Raw genomic sequence first — 19444 nt, forward strand, 5'->3', positions numbered from 1 at the left:
TTATAACTAGGCCCTGAAACATTTTTATGCCATTACAGTATCTCTCCATCACTATAACTAATTGTGTTACTAATTTGTTTTTGCAAAGTGTATTACATCACCTTTTACATTTATATAGCAATATAATGTCAGAATTTCATCATCATATTGCCTTTTATTTGGCTTATACTCGAGCTTGGTAGATGACAGATCTAAAGTGAAACACAATTTAAAAAGCACTGCATCACTGTAATATTAAAGGACACTCAAATGAGGTCATACCACAAAGGTCAAACAGAAAAGTAATTAGGAGCACATTAGAAGACTTGTGGAGAAACCGTCCACTGTTTGTTGATTGATTATAAATGGTCCTATAAGCCACGCTCCAGTGCAAGACTTTGGCAGACGCTACGGTTTTCCTTCGCACCTGAGAACGGCCTTTCTTTCACACATTGGCTGCCCTTTGAGTGATACTACTATTACAAATGCATTGAGACATTTATGAAATACTCAAATATTCTCTACAGAATGGGCTATACAGGTCTCATAACGGGCTGGAGTGAGGGCTAGGTCAGCTGAGTCAGAGTTGCCTCCTCATTACGTTTAACTGGAAATTAGCGGGAGTAATATTTTAGGAAAAATTAATGAAGACTATTTATTACGTTGGATAAACAGGCCTGCAAAGTGCACAAGAGTGTCAGTCAGACTAAGCACCAAAGTTCCCTTAAATGCTACGAAGAATCCACATAAGTCACCTGCTCTCCTTGATCCCAGCAGGAGAGGTATTGAATTTGCAGCATGGGAACAGATCGAGATGGGACATTCTTTCATAACACGCAGCAGCAGTAGTGGATACTGTAATAGTCTATGTAAGTGGGTGAGAATGATCCTACCATGCACGGCTGCTGTTTGAAGTCAGACGCTCTGGTCTGAGGTGTTTATGAAGTGTTCTCGGTCTCACGGCTTCTGTCTAGAGATATTTTCCTATGTTCCCAGGCAACCATCGACACAGCGATGTTAAAAACAAGGGGTGTCCCGATACCACTTTTAACAGAACAAGAGCAATATGGGAACATTACATTTAACTTTGTTACTCTCTACTGGCTACAGGTAAGAAAACTGATACCTGATATGCAGGCATTTGCACATTCATTCAGTGTATAGATAGTAGATCTCTGCACTAGTACTAGGCTATAGCAGGTTATGTTTAAGGTTTTACTTTTGTGTCCTTATTGGGAGCAGTCGAACCTTCCTCAATGCCATTGGAGCAGTACCTCAGCCCCTTAACCTCTTACTCCAGTTTGGCTTTACCCAAATCTAAAAGCTTCTTGAAAAAAGCTGCAAAAAAGTTACAAAAACACAGCAGAATAGTGATGATAAAGCAACAAAACGCTACTAAACAGGCATAAAAAATGGGACAAAAAACGCCGAAAAAGCAACAAAAAATTAACTAAAAATGACAAAAACACAATTAAATATATGACAAAAAAGTGCTGAAAAAGCATCAAACTAGCAACAAAAATCGGGACAAAAACATACAGAAAAAGTGACAAAAAAGCAACAAAAAGAGCAACAAGACTGATGACAAAAACACTATAAAAAAGTTGCAAAACGCAAAACCGGCAACAAAAACGTTACTAAACAGGCACCAAAAACATAAAGTGCAAAAAAGCGTCTATAGAAGCTACAAAAATTCAACTTCAAACGACAAAAACACATTAAAAATATGACAAAAAAGTGCAGAAAAAGCATCAAACTAGCAACAAAAATGCAAAAAAAGCTGCACAACTGATGATAAAAACACATAAAAATGTGGCAAAAACACAACAAAAAGATTTAGATTTGGGTAAAGCTTAACTGTAGAAAATGCACTCGGTTAAAGGAATAGTTCACCGTTTTTCCATACTGAGATGACCTGTCTGGTCTTTGTGCGTGCCCTCAGTCACGCAAAAAGACCAAAGATTATGTTAGCAATTGGCCTCTCCCAATGTATTCCTATAGCTCCAAATGGGGGTGAAGTTGGACACTACCACGCTCCTCCACGGGAACACACAAAGACCAGACAGGTCATCTCGTCTAAGCTCAGGTAAGAACATATCACAGTATGGAAGAACTGTGTGCCCTCAGTCGCGCAAAATGACCAAAGATGTTGTTAGCATTTGGCCTCTCCCAGTATATTCCTATAGCTCCAAATGGGGTGAAGTTAGAAGTGACCAAGCTCTTCCACATAAGAACATATCTCAGTATGGAAAAACGGTGAACTAGTCCTTTAAGGCCTGTGTTAAGAGGTTAATGGGGAATTAGCCTGTTGTACATGTTCTGGGTTGATCCAGCCCTTCACACACATATAATAATACAGGCTATTACATTAACAGTTAAAGTAACAACAACCACACGACATCTCTACAAAGTTCCCCAAAGTAGGCGATTAGTACTATTTTAAATGAGGGCAGATGTTCTGATTCATGCAGGAGAAACTTTATACAAATTTAATGGCTGAAACTTTAAGTAATATGAAAAATTGCAGTTTCACAGCCGGAGAAAGAATAATGTCCTGCACCTGTGCCCGCAAAAAAAAATGGTTAGATTTGACTTCAAGGGTAATTTAGTCCGCTCTGTTGTGACACATCCGATCATATTCCCTCTTCCATAAACCGCTGCTCTGTCAGGAATGTGTTCGGCCCCCACCCACCAACGTTTATCTGAGCTCTTATATAAAAAAAAAGGCCTTGGCGCACACTCTTCTTGACCCTTAACTTGTGTACCCGCTCACACAAAACCGAAAAGTGATACACACGATTACTTTCTTTGACTTTTTGTGTCCAGGATTTAAAAAAAAAAGAAAAATCTCCACAAAGACTGCGCCCTCCCATCTGGGCTCCATTGTTACTGTGGCAAGCCAGTAACCGCACATCATTATTTAATCTTAACGTGTCATACGGCGGTGCTAAATATGACCAAATTGCTGCTGACACATTCTGAATTGCTCCCGGTGAAGCAGAGGCCAAGCATAGTTGCGGGTGTCTACTGGTTACCCCCATTGTTAGAGAGTGGGCATCTCGCCAAGCTGACTGTAACGTGCTGTAATATAGGAAAAAGAAAGATTAATGGACTCGGGGGAGCAGGGGGAGAGTCTGTTTATTTCCTTAATTGCCTGGGGTGAGCGGTGCAGAGTGCAGCGTCGGCAGGTGCAAGGCTGAACAGTAGTGAGATCAGAATGAGGAAAACCATGAATCGTGTACACTGTTAAAAATGTGCCTATGACAAATCAATGATCTCTACTAAAAACTTTATTGTGATAAAAAGTTGCCACGATACCAACATGTTCAAGAAAAGCATGTTTCAAAAATAATGACCCGACTTGAGTGTGAGATCGACATCGGTGCGGCGTCGGCAGTGATGCAGTTGCTTTATCGGACTGTTGTGGTGAAGAGGGAGCTGAGTCGGGGGCAAAGCTCTCGATTTACCGATCGACCTACGTTCCAACCCTCATCTATGGTCATGAGATTTGGGTAAGATCGCGGATACAAGCGGCCGAAATGAGTTTCCTTCGCAGGGTGGCTGGGCGCACCCTTCGAGATCGGGTGAGGAGCTCAGTTACTCGGAGTAGAGTCGCTGCTCCTTCACGTCGAAAGGAGCCAACAGAGGTGGCTAGGGCATCTGTTTCGGATGCCTCCTGGTCGCCTCCAGGCATGTGATATTGGGACAAGGCCTCGTGTAAGGCCCAGGACACGCTGGTGGGACTATGTCTCTGAGCTGGCCTGGTGTCGCCTCGGGGTCCCCCCAGAACAATTGGAGGAGGTGTGCGTGGATCGGGAAGTCTGGGCATCTCTGCTGAGACTGCTGCCTCCGCGACCCGGCCCCGGATAAAGCAGAAGAAAATGGATGGATGACATGACTTGCCTGAACTTTTCCTCTGCATTTTGCCTGAACAGTGTTGAATATGTGATTCAATCAGTCCTCAACTCTCATCAGAAGCTTTACCCGTCCTTATACAAATGTATTTAGGAAAAAGTAAAAGAAAATAAACAATAACATTCCAAGCAAGAATAAAAATGAGGGGGCAAATAGTGTCTTTACAAAGAACTTAAACCTTTATCATACTCCAGAGTAGTTGAAAGCAGGTTGAAGTTCATTTGGTGTATGTTTTTTCAGGTGTTTTGGGGGGAAATCAGCCCGGCTTGATAAAGGAAATCTATCTATCTAATCTCTCTATCAGACACACACATAATCCAACCGTTCTTTCACTTCTTTAAAAGTAAAGATGTCAATTTCTGAGAATAGACACTTGTTTCAGCTGAGAAAAAAGTCCCCCAGCAGGTCTTTGGTCTCTGGACATATTTGCATAAGGAGGCATCTGGAAAAGTCTGCTCAGCTGGTTCCTCTTGATGTTGAGGAGCAGCGCCGGCGTCTCTACTCCGAGCTCACTTTACATTCTTATGTGCGCATTAGGTCTCCATTCCAGTGTGTTTTAGCCTCACTGTTTTTGATCAATTTAAATGAGGTCTTTCGTAGTCAAAAGTTACCTAATGTCTCATTTCTCTTTCCATAAAAATAGGCATCAGACTGATAGACACAGCCTTTGTAGAGTAATACAAGCCCTTGTTTTTAACTCTCCCAAGATGGAAACTAATGTTATTGCTATTTCTGACCCATCCTATTTTTATCATGCGAACATTTGGCAATTACTCTTTTAGACACTCACTCCATCTGCTCAATTGCTTTTACCTACGCCCCAAGACACCAACCTCTTCCCATAAATGAACATGGTGTGCTCCAAAGCCAGACTTGTTTCCATTCGGATCACAGAGACTCACGGCAGTATCATATCCGGTACTCAGGATGTGACCGGCGGAGGGGAACCAATGTCATTAACAGACTCACTGCGGCTACTGAAGCCACTGCCACAGCCACCTGTCCTGCATGGGAAACGGGCTCTCCCACATAACTGGAGCCGCCCCAGAAAAATAAATGGAAACGACCACGGCCTAGCTTTCATCTTAGTCACGTCCATGAGAGTGTGAGAGCGGGGAGCAGAGCTGAACGCAGACCTTTTGTCAAGAGCGCTCAAACTCCTGCCAGGTTTTTAAAGATCATCATCGGAAATACGGTCAAGTTTCCCAAAGGGTCTGTGCACAAACAAGTTTACAGCATTACGATGAAGGGAGGACAGAGCCAGAAAGAGAGAGAGAGAGTGACAGGTTGTAAACATAGAAGCGAGCATTGGTTTAGTCACTGTTTTAACTCGAACTAAATTGAGTCATTTTTATCAAGTTATTGTGTCATAAAAACACTGAGTAGATTTTAAAACAGCCAAACTACTGGAGTTGTCATTCACATAAAATCCTCTGAAAACGGTGCAGCACCTTCTGGGTTTGTCTTTGTTTCAGAGCGTGGTGTCCTGCACTGGTCAGCTCCTCCAACTCCTCCTTCTTCTTCTGCTCCCTCCCCTCCACAACAGTCTTTCACCATCTCCTGGGAAGAGCTTAGCAGTTCATGTGTTTTTTTCTCCAGTGAACGTCCATTAGCCAGAACAATAGAAGGAATCTGTGGCTTAGCTGTGAGTCGTGCCCGGATACCTCCTTGTTTGTCCCTTTTCTGTTTCCTGTTGCACTTCTTGTGACACCTCCACTGTGCTGCAGTTGTGGGGGGCTCTTGGTGCCTCTTTAATGTTTCAGAAGAAGAAATGTGTAGGTCTCAAATCTTTTCTTAGCTTTAGTCTTTAGCTCATAAGCTAGCTGCATGTTTACTATCACTTTTTGAACTCCTTACTTCTTATATTATGTTTCCGGTGCTTTTTTTTAAACTTCTTTTTCAGTTAGAATACAATAATATTTGGAAGTAATGCTCTTGAGGGAAAAGGTGACAAAAGCTTCATGATTTCATATAAAGTGGTATAAGTTTGTTATACTCCTGAAAATTATTATTTTTAATTGATATATTGGCTTTTTTTCTTTTTTTTTTTTTTTTACAATTTTGTACTTTATACTTTTTGTTGCACTACTTTGCGCGTCAGATGGAGTAAATGATGTGAAAGTAACATTGCTCGATACTTGAGTCAATGTTCAAAACTGGGCCTCGCCTGGCCGCCCTTGAGTGATTTTGTGACTTGTTTTCGTTTTACAACAAACACACTTGGGAATTCCGGTTTCATTTCACTTTTTCATATCATATTTTGTGTTCCCGTACTGGCAGAATTTCTTTTTTTTATTTCAGAAATCAGCAAATACGATTCAAATTAGGACGTGCCACACACACGTCGGTCTGGAACAGGTGCTCTCATCAGCGCCAACTGCCCTGGAGGTCGCTGTTTTCAGAAGCCGTCGCTGCTGAACTGAGAAGCTTCACATCCTGATGGTAAAGACATTATTAACTCAAGGCAAGAAAGACAGACTTGCTGGAATAACTGCAAAGACGGCCCAAAGGTAGTTAGACATATTGTGAAATATTTGATTTGACCTATTGAAACCTTCTTGTATTTATGGACCACCAGAGCACATCGTTGGAATATTTATTTGAGTTTGGGGCTGGCACAAGGGTGGCTTTGTGGCCATTTTCATGAATTTTTTAAAACTATTTTTTTTTTTAGCTCAACTTATCACCCAAAATCCAGCTTCACCAAAGTGAGTTGAAGTTTCACCTGGATTTAACTCACTGTTATGATCTGGGGTTGCTGCTGTTAGTCGGGTCTAGGTTCAACACCACTATTGTGCCCAAAATAATGAGATAAACGGACGACCTGAACATCGTGAATGACCAGGTTATTCCATCAGTGGATTTCGTCTTCCATATTGGCACGGGCATATTCCAAGATGATAATACAAGGATTCCTCGCACTCACATTGTGAAAGAGCGTTTCAGGAGCGTGAGACGTCATTTTCACACATGGATTGGCTCAGAGTCCAGATCTTAACCCCATTGAGAATCTTTGGGATGTGCTGGAGAAGGCTTTGCGCAGTGGTCACACTCTCCCATCATTAGTAAAAGCTCATGGATAGAAATTAATTAAATTAACACTGGATCTTTTGATATTACAGAAGCTTATTGAAAGAGTGCCACAGCAAATGCACACTGAAATCAAAGTTAAAGGCCGTCTAACCTAATATTTGAGTGTGTGACCTTTTTTTGGTCTATGTATCTTTGTACTGAATTTGAAGGTACTCTTAATGGATAATAAGCTAATTATACATTGGTTTTAACCTCTTAACCGAGCATATTTTCTTGACTTTACCCCAATCTAAAAGCTTCTTGGAAAAACAAAAGCTTAAAAGCTTCAAAATAGCAACAAAAACAATAGCAACAAAAACAAACACACAACAAAACAAGCGACAAAAACATAACTAAAAAGCTACAAACACACAACCAAACAGGCGAAAGTAATGCAATTAAAAAGCGACAAAAACTCAACAAAACAGGTGACAAAAAAGCAACAAAAACTACGAAAAAGTGACAACAATGTGAGGGAAAATCTTCGATCAGGTTTGTAGGTCTTAGCTTTCAAATGAGACGTTACCCTGGCCTATTAGGCTGTGAGCTCAAGTTGAGAAGCTTTTAGATTTGGGTAAAGCTGAACTGGAGAAAATGTGCTTGGTTAAGGGGTTAAATGTAGCTTTTCTGGTTGCTCGATCCACTAAATCGGTCCAACTAAACATTTTTCACATAGTTCTCTGACGTTTCGAGAATGATCCAATTCTCTTTGAAGAGGTAAAAAATGTCCATTTGAATCGACTTCGTGGACTTTGTGTTGTATCTGCTTGAATGACACAATGAAGGTGGAGAAAGGCTGGGTTTCGGACTGATGTGTTTGTGGTCAGGAGATGTAAGGTCCTATTGTGCATGTTTTACTACATTGGGTTAAACTCATGTACAATTCATTCATGGAACCCGCGCCCCATTATATGGCTCTGAAAGAAACCAATCACACCAGTTTTGGGTAGAATATGGATCAAGTAAATCCTCCCTGGGCGCTTTATGGAGCAGTCCTCTCCCATGCATTCCAGTGGCCGGTGCCTGTGCCTCCCTAGAGAAAGTCAGGACAGACCCACCCCTTACTCCCTATGGGGGCTCCTGAGCTCCTGCCGGACAAGAGCGCACACCAACCACACTGAACCACATCTCCACACACCTCCCGCCTCATTGTCCTGTCAATCAAGATCCTCTCGGCCCGGGTTACAGCAGAGATTTTCCTCAATGGGACCAAACCGCACCAGTAAAGCACATCTGATTGATTTATTAACCTCGGAGCGGAGCCCGTGTGGGATATTAGATGCTCCCTGGAGACCCCATTGTGGGACATTCACCGGGAGCAGAGGGCCTGAACCTCGAACAACAGGGGACAAATTCTTGAGTCCAGGTTTCCCCCCGAAGCAACAGTGACAATAACCTGGTGTTTTCTCAGTTAACTTACTCTTGGGAAGTGCACAAATCATGCCATTGCACAAACAGGACAGTAAATGTGGTGCTATGCCAATAAGAGATTTTCTTTTTAGGAGTCACAATGGTACCCAGTAATCTTCCATGGTAAACAATTACACTGTAGATTACCATTGTCTTCATGCTTTTTCCTGAACATTGATTCCGTTACAAACCCTGCGTGGTTGTCGGACGGGATCAAGCCGGGGTCGACACATTTAAAAAAAAAAAAGTTCACAATCATTACTACCTCCTTAAAGCTCAATCCAAGAGCCTAATCCCAAAAGTTGGCAGCGTCTGGGACATTCTTCCTGTTGCCAGTGTCCCGTTCCCTCGTTCTCCTCTCTCTCCTCTGTCTATTGTTCAGATCCCTTTTCTTGCGGAAGGTGTTTGTTGATGCTGGACTCTTCTCTGTGTTCTTTGGACCCTCGCGTTCAGTGCGGCTGCGGGATGAAGCAGACCAGACATCCCAAAACTTCTCATCGGGTTTTGGCTAATTACACAGGCAACCATTCTCAGTGCGGGAGTTTGTGAGGTTTGATCGACAAACTTTTGTATCACCCTTAGCATTTTGATTGATCTACAGCGGCTTCAGGGCTGCTTTGAGATACTTTTGTAGAAAAACTACGCAGATCCAACAATAATACATAAAAAAACTACATGGGAAATTGAGAAGTTTCGACAAAATATGAGGAAATAATTGACCATGCTTCCTGAACACACTGTATCTGCTTGTACTCAAAGTCTACATTCGAGACTTTTCCAATCTCCAGCGTGCATTTCCTGCGTATCAATTTTCCTAATTTGTTTTACCGCAGCCTTGGGATCCACTTGGTGAGCGCTCGCTGTTGCTCAAGAAACCATCGGCCATTAACCAGCAGTTGCAACATGGCACGCATAGCTGGCTCCCTGTGGCGCCGTCATGAGCTGGTTTATTAACTCGGAAACCCTATTGTTCCCTGGCATTTCATTTTCAGGACGTGGGCAGTTGAGGAACAGGGGTCCGTCATGTGGCACAAAGAGAAACAGTTTCATAATCCTGCTGTCAAGGGAAAAGGTGATGTGAGAACGTTGCCTCCTGGTGTCTCTTTGTTCCAAGAGTAAATGCTTTCGTAGTCTGCTTAAGATCACAGCGGGAAAACAGCGCCCAATTATTGATAAGCGCGTGGTTGATTTGACAGTTGTTGTTTTTATTTTGAAATAGAGAAAATTGTTTAGCCGCCTGCCAGATTGTTTTGCTTGAAATTAGGAAAAGATGCGTTTAAGTCAAATCATTAGGTTAAAAAAAGTGTGGAAAAAATACACCAACCCAAAAGCATTTAGTCTTTAAAGGTAAGTTCTATCAACCTTAAAGGGATATTTCAGGATTTTTGACATAGGGCCTCATTTCCTAGTTATCCAGAGTGTTGTTGATTTCTGTAGATTTTTTTTTTTTTTTAATTCATGCATTTGAAGAGTTTAGTGATGCTAGGCTAGTGCTAGGCTAGTGCATGTCTATGGTAACTAGTAGCCTGCATTAAAAACCATCAGGTAGTCCTCCAAACGTTGCCATATCTGATTTGTAGAAAGCTCCTTTGTGAATTCCACGTGTAGTAATGGCGACTACTGTAGATCCGTTAACTGAGCAGATCACCCCACTGCTGCGTAACTTACAACCAGGAAGCTGATGCTGCTCAAACATAAGTTATTTTAAATGCAAAATGGTTGGATTTCAGAAATGATTCAGTCAACACAGACATTTACATCGGTAGTCTGGTGTTATAAGTGATTTGCCTCAGGAGCACTGGGCTTGGATCAAACTGTTTTTAATGCAGGCTACTAGTTACCATAGACATGCACTAGCCTAGCACTAGCCTAGCACCACCAAACTCTTCAAATATAAGGACTGCATGAATTAAAAACAAACAAGAAAATCCCCAGAAACCAACAACACTCGGGATAACTAGGAAATGAGGCCTTTTGTCAAAAATCCTGAAATATCCCTTTAAAGCAATAATAAATGTCAACATATTGAGCCAGCATTGCAATTGGCATGACAGGTGATCATTCTTGTGAACTTTGCAACTTGCATTGCTTCCGTATTCAAGAAACAATAAATAAAAATCTACTCTTGCATTTAAAAAAACAGAGGACAAAGGTTTTCATTGGTTGTCATGGATTAGGCCTAACATTCCTCCTGAATGACAAAGGAGCATGATTCATTTCTAGGTATAGCTGTAGTTGTTAGGAGAAAGTCCCCATGGTTCCTTAACAAGGTGTAAACTCCCCTCGTCTCATCCTCTCCTCCTCTTGCAGCTTGTTGTTGTCTCCTCTGCCCTCTCTCCAGACCTGCTCCAGACCGGGCAGCTCTTCCTGTTATGAGGCCCGAGTGGTGCACTCAGGTCCCGGGCCTGCTGGTCGCCGTGCCAACACAAACGTGAGAGGAAACCATGACAGCACCCCCCCCCCCAAGCACCCGCTCCGTGATAAGGCAATCTGATCCACGGGACAATAACGGTGCTTTCCATTAAATCGGGACAAACAGGGCAGATAACATTTTCGGAGGAACAAAATTAAATGACAAAATGTGTGTCTGGGAATGTTAGATAAAATCAGTAATCAGTAAAAATATCCTCAGCAGTTATACCCTAATTGTTTTAGAAGTAGGCCTATTTATTTCCCAAATGATACGCATTTTTAACACAATTATTGAAGGCTTTGCTGAAAAATTGTACCGTTTATCATTGATCTTGGAAGAGACAGAAGTAGGATTTCCATTTCTGTTTCTGCTCAGCTCAAATAGAAATGAGTGAGTCAGAGCTCTATGGAACTTTCCCACTTTCATTAACTTCTTTTTTTTTTTCCAAATAGAAGTAAAACTATATGATATATGAGGATACTTTTACCATATCCCTATTTCAGCCACAGCCATCATTGAAACCTTTGTATTGTGAATAAATAAATGCTGCCCAAGCTCCAAACACAGTATAAGACCCCAGTATGTCCGACGTCAAAGGGACTTATTCCTGGCCGCTCAAGTGTGTCGTTTTCCTATCATTTCCTCTGAAAACCTGAAGTCAAGGACAGTCAGCTGAAAGGTGACTTGGCTGGAAGAGTCGCGTCACATTTCCATATTGCCACAGCGAATTAGCACCCAGTGATGATGAGCTCTCTCCACTGTGGACAGAGTGAACAGAAAAAAAACCTTGCACCTGTAAAACGAAAGGATGATGCGCCAAAACGACACACCCCTGTCTCATGCCCACTACACTATGTTTCACTCACAATTTGAACTATTTCATCAGACTTTTAACAGGGTGAATATAGGAATAAATAAGCTGATATTTTATGTAGTGATAGGACCGTGAACAAGTATTCCCCGATGCAGCCTGACTTCACCAGACGGCTATGTCATGTACAAACCGCTCGGACCTCCACTGCCAGGCTGTTTTTAATCTTATTTTTCCAGCAGAGACTTTTATTTGACTTATTTTTTTTTTACCCGTAGATTGATGAAGTGAGGTCTGAGATGCCAATGGGAAGTCTGACAGTGGGGGCTGGAAGGCGACGGGACGCAGAGAGGGGCATTTTAAATATTTGTTCAATTACGTTTTCAAAGATTAACTCTGCTCTTAGTCATGTCAGGAATGTGCCCGAAGTGCCCACCCATCCGTCAACCTGACCGGGACGGGCCCATTGTCTGCGCTTTAATCAGAAAACTCTGTGGCGTGACCTGATCTTAAGGTCGTCAACAATATGTAAATGGACAAAACTTTAAAGTTAGATTGTATTTTTGCATGAGGGCTTGTTGACAAAATATTATGCTCATTATGGTCTTTCTAACATCCGCCCAGCTTTTTCATTCACAATACGGGAAAATAAATGTTAAACAAACCATCATTAAACTGGTGCTGATGTAAAACGATATTTATTATGCATCTTGCAGCATTTGATACAAAATAGTCTGATATGGCCAAGAAAATTCTCAGTGGATTTTTCAAGATTTGACCCAGACATAAATGGGAGGTTTCTGGTGCTGATCTAAAAAAACAAAACAAAAAAATGATTTGCGTGATTGTTTCTAACACAAAGCTGAACTATTTAGCTTGGGGTGGCCACACATCATAACATTTTACACACAAGTGCAGGTTTCTGTGTTTTATAAATCAAAATTTGCATAGCACAGGAATGATATATTGAATGCAATCGACCTACATAAAGTTACTGTGTAGTAAAAGTAAAAGCTGCTTCATCATCATTATCTAAATGTGTATAATTGCTTCACTGAGTGTTGCAGCAGGAAAGGGCACCACCAAGTGTTCAGTTTCGGTAACAGCACGTGGAGCACCTGATGGAAAAGCTTTGGTTTACTGTTGGGGGGGCATGCAGAGGGAGGAGGTACTGGTAGCTGACAGCAGTACTATACATTCATACTGTATATGCATGCTTTTCCAAAAGGTTCACAGAAAAGACATTAAGGATGGAGATTTATGTTTGGTTCTGTCTAAACAGTCAGATTTGTGATCGTTATATTGCTACGGCAGGTGGCAAAGCAAACACTTCGCAGCTGGTGGTGATTGTTCAAGCCGTTTCTCACAGTCGTTTTTTTAAGAGACTTGATTTGGTTACATTTTTCTGAGGGAGGTCAAATGTTCCGACGTACGAACCCCGCGATTTGCTCCGGAGGGATCTGCTTGTGCTCATTTCCACGACGTTTGGCTTGTGCTTTAAACACACCTGCTCGGGAGGTCGTAGCGGACACTTGATGATGTGACTCGCGGAGCTTGGCATATTTCACCTGCTTGCGTGATCGATTGATACCATCAGTACCCCTTAGGCCGGCATCCATTAAGCAAGCTGAAATGTTGAAAACTTCACGGCCAAAAGGCGGGCCAGTGATTGCTTGTTCAAAAGTGACATATTCCAGGACATTCAGCGCATTCCCGTGAGCCAAAAGAAGGAAAACAGAGATGTTGATGGTCTGTGAAAAATCCAACCTTGTTAATCACACCTTTATTATTCGTGATTAGGGAAATGCTAACTTTGCGCAAAAAAAGCGAAACCCTGCACATGTCTGAGTTGCTTTTGCCAAGCAGCGACTACATCCATCAATGTCTTTAATTTGCTTCTGCTGAACAGGCCTTTTTTCGGCTCCGGCTGGGTGAGTCTACGGGTTCCAGTTCCATAATAAACACAGCTACCTTCACGAACAATAAAGGATCAGATGTCTAATTTCTCCAAGTCTTTCTTCATTTCGTTGTACTTAGCGCTGATTTCTCCCACAGCCTTCGCATGCTCCTCGTCCACCTCCTCCTTCAGCCTCTGCTGCTCCTTCAGAAACTCCGCCCACTCCTCCTTTAAGTGCCCCATGCTCTCCTGCAGCTGGGCGCCCTGAAACAACACAGCACGATGAGAGTGATATGTATCAAACTAACAGGCCATAAAATGTTTAAGGCATGTAGTTCTTGATCTATTCTGTCAGGTCTTTGGCCACACATAAACCATCTGCCTCAGAGTGTGCAGGGATTAGCCTATTGCTATCGGTTGTGCTCACATGACATCATATATTGCAAAACGTTTAGCATTTGAGGTAGAGGAAAAGTCCGGATTCTGTTAAAGAATTTGCCATAAAGCTGTTTTGATCTGGTCTATTGTTAATATCTACAGAGCCTGAGTCCACATGATGCAAAACCTGGCACAAAGTTCAACATCTCCAACGTCAACACAAATGAACTTGTGTTAAAGCATGGGGCTGCTCAGAGCGCTCACAGCAGTTAGATTCAATCCACAGGCCTGGTGGGGCCTTTCAGGAGTTTGCATATTCTCCTAAAAGTGCATACAGTGTTGGGGTAACGTATTATAAAAGTAACGAGTTACAAAAATATATTACTTTTTTCAGTAACTAAGGGATATAACATATTACTGAAACTAAATTTGGGAATATATCAGTTATTACAATTCAAGTGACTCAAGTTACAAGTACATTTAATGTATCAACAAATAAAATGCAGCATCAAATTAAGTTGGACACTGGTGTAAAAGACCTTCAGTTGCAGAGTTAATGTCGTCAAAACAAAACACAAGAGAATGGGGATAATGAAGGAAAAGGAAGTTGTTGCACTTTTACTTGGTGGCTTTATTACGGTTTTCAGTTTATATTTTGCCAAAAGTAACTCAAAGCTTTACAGTAATATGTAATACAAACATATTTTACATGTTTGTATTTTACATATATATATATATTTTTTGGTGTGATTCCTTTATGAAGCCGGACCGATCCCACACATACAACATTCAAGAGCAGCATTTGTCGAGTCTCTGCCCTTTATATGACACTTTAAAGTTCTGTTTTGGTCTTTGTTTCTCCAAAATGTTCTGTATTTTGTTTGGTTCAGATTCAACTGACTAATTTCAGAAACATGGCAAATCATTTTCAAAAGATTTTGACATTTAACAGCAAAATCTGTCAATGTTATGCTTTTCTAGGGTTTGACTTGGCTCTGCATAAGCTAGACTTTTAACATGTATATTTCTTTAGACATTTGACACTGAAAACACACAACAAAACAGAAGAAGAAAAGTTCAGATCTGATCGATTCTGAAGTTACCTGCTGTCCTTGTTGCTCCCTCTGCTGGATTCTTTGTGCCACATGATTTGCTGCTCCCACTGTAAGGACAGGCCGGTGCATAAGTTAAAACAATGAAAGCGGGTGGTTCATGTGAGGAAAAAGAAACATAATAAACATGTGACAGGCATTCATGGGTTTATAAAGTGCACCGCTAAATGACAGTGATTAAACACATGATATGAGACTAAATCCTCCATTGGGAGACTGACATCGTGCGATGACGTCACGCAGCTGCTGCTTTATGTCCTCAGTGCTGGAGTTCTGCAGTTGTTCATTGGTTTCTGTCACACTTTTATTGAGATTGTCCAGCAGCCGGCTCTCCCTGTGGCCACGCTTCTCCTAAACAACAGAAGGGAGAAGTTTAGTCCCATTACGCTGCACAAAGCAATTAAACAAATGTTCCTGTCTGGTTATGGCTCTAAACATATGGCAAGTACCTCAAACTCCCTCACAAAGTAGCGCGTCTCTGCGTTGATAATGGGTCTGTGGTCCAATAGTCTGGACTGAATATCGCCAACATCTGCAAGGCAATTACATTCACTTTTAATGTGAGGGAACACAACTATAGGGCTGTTTTATGACAGTTAGGGGAATAAGAAAAATCCAATTCATATAATTTCCATATAACTCAAACAGGCTATCAGTGTAAACTGCAGTGCAAAATTACAAAAGTTTCCAGATTTACAATGTGTTTAGTAAGCTCTTCACAACAATATGTAATCCAATTGTCTATGACTATTAACAAGTTATGATAATAAAGCACTAATAATAAAATAATAATGAACATTTTCAGATCGTCAGTCTGTTGTTATTTGGTATTAAAGCCCATTGTGTTCGTAAAGTGCACTGGTGGTTTTCAGGAAATATATGGTACTAAACATGCCACACAACAAACATAACAAGCTAAATCAGGACAGGGATGGAGTGTGATCTCACTTACCTTTAATAACTTTGTCCATGTTCCCAATACAAAACGTGTAATGTGCCTTAAAACTCAGCTCTACACAGTAAGAGATTACCTGCTAACTGCTACTTGAGCTAACTTTCCTGATACGAACCCGCAAAGTTCAACAAACGGAGCGACACTAACATGTCAGCAAAGTAAAAAACAAGATAATTGTTTGCAGATACACGTACAAAACCTCTACATGGACGATCTGCAGAGTTTCTTTCACAATTGAAGTCAGCTGAAAAAAAAATCAGGTGACTCAATTTGTAAATATTTACTACTACTTCCGGGTTGCGCGCGGACTGAACCAAACAGGAGACGTAGGGGTGTTTTTAAGTATGAATCTGGTCCTTTTGTACTTTTGACAGTGTATTTGACCATGGTTTGAAAATGTATTGGCCTGATTAACATTTCTGAACCGAAATACATTCCTCATTAAAAAGGTTATTTCAGCTTTAGTTATAGATCTCAGTTTCAGATTTCAGAAGTTGCAGTTTTTTTGTGGCCAGCAGGTGTCAGAGTTGCTCCGCATTTAAATAAAAAAGGCTGCCGCTGAGAGCTTTATTCCGGACAAATTTGCAATGCTATTTTAACTTTTAGGACTGTATAGGCTATGTATGGGAAACAGATGTATGGGGAAACAGGTAGGAAATTCAAGACAAATTTCTGTGGATTCAAAACCCTCAAGACATGAGTGAAGAGGGTCCAAAGAGTTGCATGAAATGCAATGTAGGCCTAGCGGAGGCAAGGTGAGTGCTGAAATTAAGTCACTTTGGCTCGATGGATGATATTTCTTTACCATAATGTCATGCTGATTGTAAACTGGTGTGAAGAGTTGCCACTCTTCATTGTGAGTCGCGTGCTGTTGTTACAATCCAGTCCCAAACTCCTTTAAGCTAACGGAACTGTTGTCTATTTTTGTAAACATTAGTCGCTATTGTACAAGCTACACACATTTAACAGGCGTAAAACGTCTATATTGGCTGTAGGCCCATTTCTTTACACCTGCAGTAACTGCAGTGTCCACAGGATGGCATCACTCCCCACATTTTGGGACAAATCCTTGGTGACTGCATTATTCCAGATTAGCTAATTCTTTCATATGAAATGCAAATCTATTGGCATAAATGCATTTATAATCAAAGGAAATGCATGTATGATATTAATTTTTAGTGAGGGGAGGCATTGTTTGGGGCGCTTGCTGCATATCAGTTGTCACAAGTTTGTTTGCAAACCTTAAATTTATTATTACTGTCAGCCCCAGTTAGAAGAACGTGATTATGCACCACTTAAGTCTCCCACTGTCCACATAGTTTAGTTAAACACATATTACATGCACCATTAGTTTGATTAGGGCCTATTAAAAAGATTACATGATTGATCCACAGCCAAAGGATAAAATAAATCCTCTGACTTGTGCTATTATGAAAGAGCTACAACAACAAACATGTCAGGACCAGCCAAGACTTTAGTTTATATTCATTATTCTGCAGGGGGCATTAAAAGTATTTGCACCATGTGAGTAGCGTGTAAATGAGTACGCCTTAAAACTTGGTTTGAACAATTAAAAGTTTACTCAAGTTATGTAGTTATGTGGTCTTTTACTTGAGTTATTTAAAGAAAGCAGTTTTCAGTTTGTGATATCATCTAACTTTTTTATTGTCTGTTTAAAATAGTTTATCAAACAATAACCCCAATGCCAAATAACTCCACAATGTTATTTTTGTAGTTTACTAAGAAACTTTTTATTCCAGTCTGTCTTCATTAGTAGGAAACCTTTGTAATATTTTCATAATACAAGTCAGGCTTTTTTTTTTTTGGAGACAGAGACAAAGGAGAGACTGCGTCATGCTCCTCGAGCTCCAAAGCCTAAGCCCAGATTTCCAAAGCATTAGTGAATTTGGAAAAGTAAGCCAACATCAACATAACGAGGAAGTATCTGTCTTTTTGTATCACGAGAGACTCCGAGCTTTTTGCACGAGAACATATTTTTTCCTTTTCTCTGTTTTGCTTTCCTATTCTTGCACTTGTGTGTTTATTAAATGAATTTTCTTTTTAAACGGACATTCCAGCACTTAGAGTTCACAGCATTTGACACTCTTAATGCCGTTATTGTGGTACCCAAAATAATTGTACAAATGTAGTCTACATAAAGAGATTATTTGTTTTTTTTTGTTTTTTTAATGGATGATATCGCTGCCCCTGTTTGTTAAGCTGCTTATGAGCTATGTTGTCAAAGTATATTTACATTAGACATTTATTTTGAATCATATCAATATTATGAGATGACACTATTAATATAGTCTATAGGTAATTTGTCCTTGGCTACTTTTAAGTAAAAATAGATGATTAATTTTGTGATTAATATTTTGAATATATTTTTTCAAGCTTATCGCACAGTAGTACCTTCTCATGTAATAAATAAGATAAGATAAAATCAGGACTATACATGATTTTATTTGTTTTTAAAACCAAACCATGTCTTGAGTGCACGTACACCATGAAACAGGAAAAACTCCAATGCATAACCAAACATAATAATGCATACAGTAAATGTTCTCTAATTGAAATGAAAAAATGATAATTGCTTATGACCTTGAGAAGCATCTGAAGAAGCCCAAGTACCAGTGTTACCACACTTTGAGACCACTGTAAAATAAATCAGCAACATTGGTAAAAGCAACTCTACGGCCTCCTACTCAAAAAATATTTTCCAAATTTATTCTTCAACAACTCTAATATAAGTTTTAACACAGCAGCCTCCACAGTGAGACCTCACATTTATTTCTCTTGTCAAACAGCATATTTCTAACTATCCCATGAGGTCCACTTGCTCATGAGCAGTAGGTATAGGCCTATGAGCCGGACCGGAGCAGCGCACGGGCCCCTTGTGTGCACGCAGGTTGCCAGTAGCCAGATGATCCGTAGCGCTCCCCCTCTTTCTCCGTGCAGTGGGAGGTCTGCGAGTGCGCTTTACCAAAACATGCCCAGTGGCCGTGCAAGTTCGCCCCGGTGACGCTCATCTCCACCACGGACCGACCGACCACACACACACACAGACGCACACACACACACACACACACACGCACACACACACAAACACAACCCCCCCTTCGGCCGCGGTGCCCACATCCCCCACTGGGTATAATTATTCTGCGTTTGGCTGCGGTTGTTGCGGGTGTCTCTGGGTTCTTGACACCGAGGTTGTGTTGGGGAAGGGGAGGTGGGTGTTACTCACTTGATGCCAAAGGCTGGAGCGGCGCAGGGGGGCGGAGGAGGCGAGGACCTGTGCCCACAAAGCACTTTGGTTTGTTACAGATGCGGTCTCATTCACGGACTATGAGTCAGTATTTTAGACGGTGAAAAAGGTCATGTGTCCAGAAGTGCCACAGCAGTCCCGATGCCCATTGGAGAGAGGGGGCGAGAGGTAGTTAATAATCTGAGTAAGTTAAATAATGCACCACTCATGGAATATGAACTAGACCTATAGCCATAA

At 41.2% G+C, this 19444-nt stretch overlaps 1 protein-coding gene across 1 annotated transcript; it reads right to left on the minus strand.

Moving 5' to 3' along the window:
- Positions 1-12403: 12403 nt before the first annotated feature.
- bloc1s5 (biogenesis of lysosomal organelles complex-1, subunit 5, muted) lies at positions 12404-16183 on the minus strand. Its single transcript, XM_079576006.1, has 5 exons — positions 15940-16183; positions 15437-15519; positions 15209-15338; positions 14979-15037; positions 12404-13761 (listed from the first exon to the last, which is right to left on the minus strand). Exons 1-5 carry the CDS (start codon positions 15956-15958, stop codon positions 13591-13593), a joined length of 462 nt encoding a protein of 153 aa, XP_079432132.1. The 5' UTR covers positions 15959-16183; the 3' UTR covers positions 12404-13590.
- Positions 16184-19444: the final 3261 nt, after the last annotated feature.

This window comes from Gobius niger (assembly GCF_951799975.1).
Source record: "Gobius niger genome assembly, chromosome: 18".
NCBI classification, from domain to species: Eukaryota; Metazoa; Chordata; class Actinopteri; order Gobiiformes; family Gobiidae; genus Gobius; species Gobius niger.

Bases quoted from the DNA above. Each gene is read 5' to 3' on its own strand.
- bloc1s5 (XM_079576006.1), bottom strand. The intron at 15,339-15,436 runs GTACTTGCCATA...TCTGTTGTTTAG, and splicing joins ACTTTGTGAGGGAGTTTGAG to GAGAAGCGTGGCCACAGGGA. The intron at 13,762-14,978 runs GTAACTTCAGAA...GTGTTGTTTCAG, and splicing joins GGGAGCAACAAGGACAGCAG to GGCGCCCAGCTGCAGGAGAG.